Source organism: Etheostoma spectabile, chromosome 18 (assembly GCF_008692095.1).
Source record: "Etheostoma spectabile isolate EspeVRDwgs_2016 chromosome 18, UIUC_Espe_1.0, whole genome shotgun sequence".
Classification (NCBI taxonomy): Eukaryota; Metazoa; Chordata; class Actinopteri; order Perciformes; family Percidae; genus Etheostoma; species Etheostoma spectabile.
In genome coordinates, this window is record NC_045750.1 from 25,134,760 (window position 1) to 25,141,944 (window position 7,185).

The following is a 7,185-nucleotide window of genomic DNA, read 5'->3' on the forward strand; positions in this document are numbered from 1 at the left end:
ACAGTGTTGCAGCAGCAAAATCAGTCACACAGAAATGAAATACTAGGACACAATATACATACAATAAATTAATAATAAATACCTAATAAAGTTATTTATACATAGATTCTTGGTCCAAATAGTCCAACCACCCAAAGGATTTTTTCACAAACTATCCCCACCCAAAAGTTATAATAATCTATAAAGACTTCATTAGGCTACATGACTGCTGCGCTGTGCCAGGATCTAAAGCTCTCCTTTTAAAGTGACTACCTTGCTGCTGAGGCTCTCTTTCCTGTTCTTCTTCTGGTGCTTGGTTGATGGAGAACGCAGCAAATTCCTGATGCGACTTTTAATCGTGAAGCCATCGCCGGACATGTTGTGGCACCGCCCGGTGAACTGCACCGTCCGCTGTGACAAAAGTCAGGGCTGAAGAAGTGAAGCGGAGACCTGATCCCCCACACACACACACACACACACACACAGACCAGAGAGAGAGCGAGAGAGAGGGCTACCGAGTCGGACAGAGTCCCTGCTGCCGGGACACGTGGACGTTAATCTCTTGAGTGGGTTACTGTTGCCTTCACATGAACCGCTTCTCCTGGAGCTTCCCACCACTTCTTGACTGATGTCGCCTTGTGCAACGCTGAATTTGCTATTGACAAGGGTGTGTGTGTGTGGGGGGGGGGGGGGGGGGGGCGCTCAGCTGTTGATGTCTGCATGACATCACTATAATAATCTCAACCTGAACCGGTCTCGTGATTACATCAATGATTGCTTTTGTTGCTGGTGTAGGCTACCTAACTGATGTAATAGGATTACAGAGAGAGAGAGAGAGAGGGGGGGAGAGGGGAGGGGGAGTTTTAAACTGCATGGCGGATGTTTTTCTGCTGATTGGACGATACACACGTATCGTTTGTGTATAATGGTCCATTTGTTCGTTTATATGCAAATATGTTTTAAGTTTAAGTGATTTACTTTAGAACTAGGCTATTTATTGAGCTGTATAGGCTAATGGTTAATTATTAAATGAACCACTCAAAAGGTGGAAGTTTAAAAAAACAAAAACTTAACACAATAAAAGACTGTTTGTCAGTATAAACAGAGCACTTTACCTGAGAAAGGCTGCCGTACTTTATCTAACATCCGACCACTGGGCTGGAACAGGCCACGCCCCGCGATGACGGTTGACCAATCACTGTAGAGAAACTGAGATGCGAAACATACAAGCCCATTGTTGATATAATACAGTTGAATCAAACATTAAATAATTCAATATATATTTTTGCCCATACATTTGACATTAGATTTCCTAATACTAACTCTTATTGTAAAAATAAAATAATGTAAAAGAAAGCAGAGTAACTATAGATGCAGGCATCATAAGAAGGAAGTAGAACCTTGGATGTACTCAAACAGGACATTGAAAATAAGCTGGAGACATCATTCTGCTGAAGTTTATTACAATTGTGTGATGCTCTTTTTCACATTGATTCACCCTTGAAACACTTTCAACTGCAGTCAGTCAGGACAGGCTACTGTGGCGTGTCGCCAGGTTATCGCAACTACTACAGGCTACTGATATGTTCCTACTGAGTTGAAAAAAATGGCTAAATTATGTCTCAAAAACATGAAACTGAAGAGTGCCATAATGAATGCATGTAGTTTTTTTAATTGATTTTAAAGGCCACCCTTTCCCCACATTTTCTGAAGTAATAGTACAACCAGTGTTTCAAAATCCCCAAAGTAAATACATTGAGATTAAAAAAGAAATACAATATTTACAGAGGTTATTTTCAAAGATACAACATATGGCTAATAGCGTTTGTCTTGATTGCTTGTGACACGTTTATGTGCATATTACTGAGCTAACTCCCCAGAATCCAGGCTACATCCAAGACATCAGACATCTTGGGGGACTTCTACCAAAAACAAAGTGCTACTACAGTTGATTTTCACTGAGTCAATAATGGAAAACAAGTATTTCAAAGGGTTAACGCTTAACACATTGAAATTAAGTTGTTGAGTTTGCATTCGATAGATCCCTTATCAATTACTTCAACAAAAAACATGATTTGGATCAATCTCAATAATGGGAAGTAAACATGAATGTAGGTGACATAAATGCATCTAAAAAAACACAACATCAAAACTGAATGTGGGAGTTATCATTAATTTAGTTCATACATTCAGCAGGTCAATTAATGCTTTCTCTTATATTCGTTATACCAAAAACAGCTTATCTCTTTAGTATGAACGACGACCACTGAGGTTGGAGCAAACATGTACAGAAAAGAGCAGCATCCAGCTGAGACTGAGGACAAATGATTATGTGCATTACTCTTAGCAGCTAGAGGAAGATATGAGGACTATTCAGATTCAGACTCAGATTCAGAATCAAGCTCTGGTTCCAGGTCCTTTTCTACGTCTATCCAGGAGCGTTTCTTTGCACTGGGGAAGTCCTTTCCTAGAGCACCTCGGGTTAAAGGCCGAGATGCGTTGATATCTCCAAGCAAGGTGGTTGTTGCAGGACTTCCCAGGGATTTAGAATAAGGGCTTTGAGAAAGTCTGACAGGGCTGTCCTCGTTGGATTTAGATGGACTTCTTCCTGCTCGCACAACTGGAGAACTCCATGGCTGTGCACATTTCTTCTTCGGAGGCCTTCCTCTGCCTCGTTTGACTGGCACAGGGTCATCACTAACTACTCCTGGGGAGTTTTCCGCTTGCGTCTTGGTCACCTCCAAAGCAATGTTTTCAATTTGTCTCTCCAGACAAACCAGAAAAGAAGTTTCCCTTTCACAGACACTTTTACTGGCGTCTTCAGCCACAGTAGGTCTTTCATTTGCACTTAGGGGGGTGATAGGGTGCTTTCGAGGCCTGCCTCTGCGACGGCGGACCACAGGATGGCTGGGATCAGGCTCCACAGATGTAGGAGTCTGTTTCACACACGTAAAACTCAAGCAGGCAGTTGTCATGGTTTTGTTCAAACCCAACGCTGTGCTCTCCTCCTGGCGGTTCTCCACAGTTTGCAGAGCCACCGAGGGCACAAAGATTGATTTGTTAATGAGGGCAAGCTCAGTCAGGGGGGCTTTGACTCCTGAACACTTGGGTTTAGAGTTTGGGGTTTGTACCGTTTTGTCCTCCTCCAAAATACGACTGCTTTCTGAATCCGACAAGAGGTCACATTCAGAAAAGCTCTTGTCTTGGTTCTGAGACGAGTTCACATCAGGAGCTTGCATGTTAGCTAAAGAGCTATCTTCACCCTTCTCTTCTTTCTGCTTGGCTTCCATAACCACAAGTGTATAGAAGCCTTGACCAACTGTGAGAAAAGAGGAAAATATGTATGTAAGACTTTTATCATGCATACAAATGAAGACATTGTGACTCAGGGATTAAATCATGGCTGAACAGGATGTCTTAACTTACGTGGTTTCAGGGATGAGGGAAGTATGATTCTCCCGGTCTTGGAGCGAATTAGAGGAAGAGGGAATGGCTTTGGCTGCTGTACAGGAGGTTTGCTGGAATTGGGTGTGGATGCAGGTGAGGCTCCATCCTGGGCTGCAGGGACCTGATGTGTAGCAGCAACTGAGCACTCCTTGTGGGAATTAGGCAAACTGACCTGGGCTGGGGCACCAGGGGGCTCCTGTTGGACCTCAGACTTTGTCTGATGTTGAGCGTCTGGTTGTGAGGGGGTAGGGGCCTTAGCCTGGGTTAGAGAGCACACTGATTGAGGCATGGGTGTCTGAGATGTGGATTGGGCTGGAGGACTTTGTAGGTTAGACCGAAGCACAGACATCATTTCATTTAGGGCTTTTATGGGTGGGTTAGCCTGAGCCGGAGCCGTGTAGAAGTCAGGCTGTAGCAGGGGTGTGGACTGGTGCGTGGACTGGGAGGCCGTGGCTTGCAGAAGAGCTGCTCTGGACTGGAGTAGATTGGAAAAGAACGGACTCCATTCCTGCTTCTTTTCTCTTATTTTCTGCCTCTCGCAGATCTCCGCCAGCTTGTGTTTAATCATCTTGTTTGACTTCCCTAAAAAAGTGAAATTTCACATGACAAATTTCAGTAAAAGGCATCTACATGTTGTATGTGCTATCAGCTATTCTGTTCATCCTGATGAGCAATGCAAATTGCTGTTATTTAAAGCGACAAGTTGTGTTACGCCGCTCATTGTCTAATGATTATCAGATCAAGACTTGAAATCAAACAATCTAACCATGGTCATGTCAGTGCCTAACTAATTCTCTACAACAGTTGTCCATTTAAAAGTACATGAATCAGCACAAAGTGAGACTAAATACAAAATTGCACATACCAGACAAAAGGGAAAGCTCCTTCACATAGACAGACTGCATCTGAATCAGCCTCCTTTTCTTCTCCTCCAGATGTCTGGAGGTTTCAACCAGATGTTTGATTTCTTTTTGGGCCTGTAAAGATGACAAAACCCAGAAACTTGTTAAACTTGTAAAATACCAAGAGGGGAAATGATCTGCACAAACCATACATACATCTCATGCATATACTTTATGTCTTTGGAATATGCTTTCTTCATTCCTCATTCGTCTTTTATGGTAATCCGTGGTAAACAACATTGATCGAATGATTTACAACACCTAATGTGGACATTTATTTAAACCGTTTGAAGGATTGCAGGATGCAGCAACACCGAGATCCAATTTGTTTTTCATTTCCCTGATCTATATATGCACAAAGATAATTAGGCTAAGTAAAATGATATACTGTACACCTTCTTTATTCCACCTTTGTGTTTGAGTTTGCATCATTCAAACAGTGCAATACACAAAATATGTATTAACATACAATTAAAACTATTATCATAATACTTATGCTAGGTGTTCAGTTAACCATCAGTTTCATTATAATTGCCAATAGGGTTTTTACATTGTCTGAACTGGATCAGAACAGTCCTAATAGAGACAGAAAAATCCTGGGTGGTACAGTGGGCCGTACCTGAGGCTTTTACCACGAAGCAAGGTCAACAGAGGTCGAAGTCTCGCAGAAGGTGTGACACAACGGTGGTTATCAACTTGTTCAACCAACCCATGTTTTCCAAATCTAGCAAGCGCTTTCACATAGAAAGGGGCAGTGTTTGCTCCATATGACCAATCGCAAACAAGCAGCCTACCAGAGCCTCATTTCTCTTTGAAACAAGAGAAAGAAATAATCGTACAGAAATATGAAGAACAGAGACATGTAATACAGGCAAAAAGCAATACAGTCTCTGCTGCTAAATTCTAGAAAGAAAGCACTGGTAAGGGACCGCAGGAGCAATTAAAAAATAAATATAAAAACATAATTCAAACCAATATGACAACAAACTCAGGTGATAGAGGCCTATTTATATAGTAACAGCGTAGAGTAACGTTATTATACCAGCCAACCAAGAGGATAACGTTCACTCACTACAACTCACTAACGTTGCGTTTACATTAGACGGCGTCGGCATTGTTCAAACGCAGCGCGATAGCAAGGGAGCTTTTCGTCAGATGTCCGTCTGAAGATAAATAGCATTAAAAAAAATAAAATTCTACTAATTAAATTCACTAATTTGACTAGGTTACTGACCTGCTTTAGTCTGTTGAAACTAAGAAAAACTCCACCCACACACAAGCAATGACGGTGAGGATGATGATGATCAGACAGAGGAACAAGTCAGATCTATTTTCTTGTGTAAAAAAAAAATCCTCAAACGGTAGATACGGCCATGGGTACAGTTCACATTTTTATCGGTACTGATAACTTAAATTGGGTGCTGGTACCTAACTGTACCATTTTTAACGGTACTTTACCTCTGTAATAACAAAACTTTTTTGGGTTTTATAAATAATTCCAAACCTATTTATCCGATTAAAGCTAAAGTGCGTAGTTTTTGTCGCCCCCATGAGGAATTCTGAGTAATCAACAAAACAGTCAGTTCACATGATACAAGCCTTCCATGACCCCGTCACTACAACAATAAATCAAATGGTTTTTAATTTCTTACACAAAACTGTTACTTTTACTCTTGTAATTGTATTCTGTTTTAGCTGGTTTCAATTTATCTCTTTTTAACGGCTCTTTAATGTTTTTTGTAAAGTGTTTCAAATTGCCTTGTTGCTGAAATGTGCTATAGAAGTAAAGTTGCCTTGTCCTACAACGTCCAGCCTGTCAGTCAATCACCAGGGCACAGAGAACGCTGTTTTGCTCGTCAGTCAGTCACCAGAGCAAAAAGTACCCTGGTGTGCCTGTCAGTCAGTCACCAGGGCATCAGAATCAGAATCAGAAATACTTTATTGATCCCCGAAGGGAAACTCTGTGTTACAGTTACTCAAATGTCTAGCTTGTCGGTCTCAGAGGAAGTGTAAACGTTAACTGCACCACGGCTGCATTCGGATGACCATTATATGATATTTGATATTGCAGTGAACGCTGTCTGCATGGAGTTTTGGAGAGTATAACCAAACCTGCACCTGCTTATTGACATTGTTGTGACGCACTGACTAGGAAAAGCTGCAGAGGCGATGTAGTCTCGTTCCATGTGCACCGCCTGCCCCAGCTGAGCCCCGCTCTCTGTCAAACATGCGCTTACATGCTCTCAGGTGCTGAAATTTGAATTGTTGCTTGATAGTACCAATGATATTCGTTGTGTGTGTGTGTGTGTGTGTGTGTGTGTGTGTGTGTGTGTGTGTGTGTTATTTGAATCAATATCAACTCAACCTTGATGTTGATCAGGGGGAAACAATATCAGCTGCTAACACCAGCCCTAATGCATTTAGATACTTGTAGGGCTGATTGACTAAGAAAAAACAGTTTTTCCTTGTAGATTTTGTGTAGTTTGGGGCCCATGATAACTGATTACAGGATGTGGAACTGACCAGTGAAAGGAGGCGGAGCCTGGGGGCCCTGGGGTCACTCCGAAGGACAACCTGGAGCCTGTCGAAGAGGATGCGCTGTTCAGAGCGTCTTTGCCTTTCTAGCTTCGTGTGGTTGTTTCGCCTCCTATTATTCTTACTCTCATGTTCCCTGCCCATTTGACCCTGGAACAGAGAAAACAAAGGTTGCCTTAGGTACAAGTAATACAGACTACTCTGTATTCTGAACCAATAGTAGGGCTGCTTGATCACGGAAAACATAATAATCCCAATTATTTTTGTCAATATTGAAATCACAATTATCTAACACGATTACTCATTAGTCTTTGGATATAAT

General features: G+C 41.9%; 2 protein-coding genes and 1 long non-coding RNA gene across 8 annotated transcripts in view; 1 reads left to right on the forward strand and 2 right to left on the reverse strand.

Moving 5' to 3' along the window:
- Positions 1-637, reverse strand: part of LOC116706248 (mitogen-activated protein kinase-binding protein 1) — a 43,962-nt gene extending 43,325 nt beyond the window's left edge. For all 4 annotated transcript variants that reach the window (XM_032542971.1, XM_032542970.1, XM_032542968.1 and 1 more), the window contains exon 1: positions 253-637. In XM_032542971.1, the coding sequence (XP_032398862.1) occupies positions 253-357 (105 nt within the window). In that variant the 5' untranslated portion in view covers positions 358-637. The remainder of the gene's footprint in view (positions 1-252) is intronic.
- Positions 1-7,185, forward strand: part of LOC116706257 (uncharacterized) — a 22,182-nt gene that overhangs the window by 6,134 nt on the left and 8,863 nt on the right. Inside the window, exon 2 of the long non-coding RNA XR_004336184.1 lies at positions 4,049-4,058. This is a non-coding gene — a long non-coding RNA (uncharacterized LOC116706257). The remainder of the gene's footprint in view (positions 1-4,048; positions 4,059-7,185) is intronic.
- mgab (MAX dimerization protein MGA b) overlaps positions 1,634-7,185 on the reverse strand; it is a gene marked incomplete at its 5' end in the record, with an annotated part of 21,417 nt that continues 15,865 nt past the window's right edge. For all 3 annotated transcript variants that reach the window (XM_032542966.1, XM_032542967.1, XM_032542965.1), the window contains 4 exon segments: positions 1,634-3,298; positions 3,406-4,008; positions 4,292-4,403; positions 6,852-7,013. In XM_032542966.1, the coding sequence (XP_032398857.1) occupies positions 2,349-3,298; positions 3,406-4,008; positions 4,292-4,403; positions 6,852-7,013 (1,827 nt within the window). In that variant the 3' untranslated portion in view covers positions 1,634-2,348.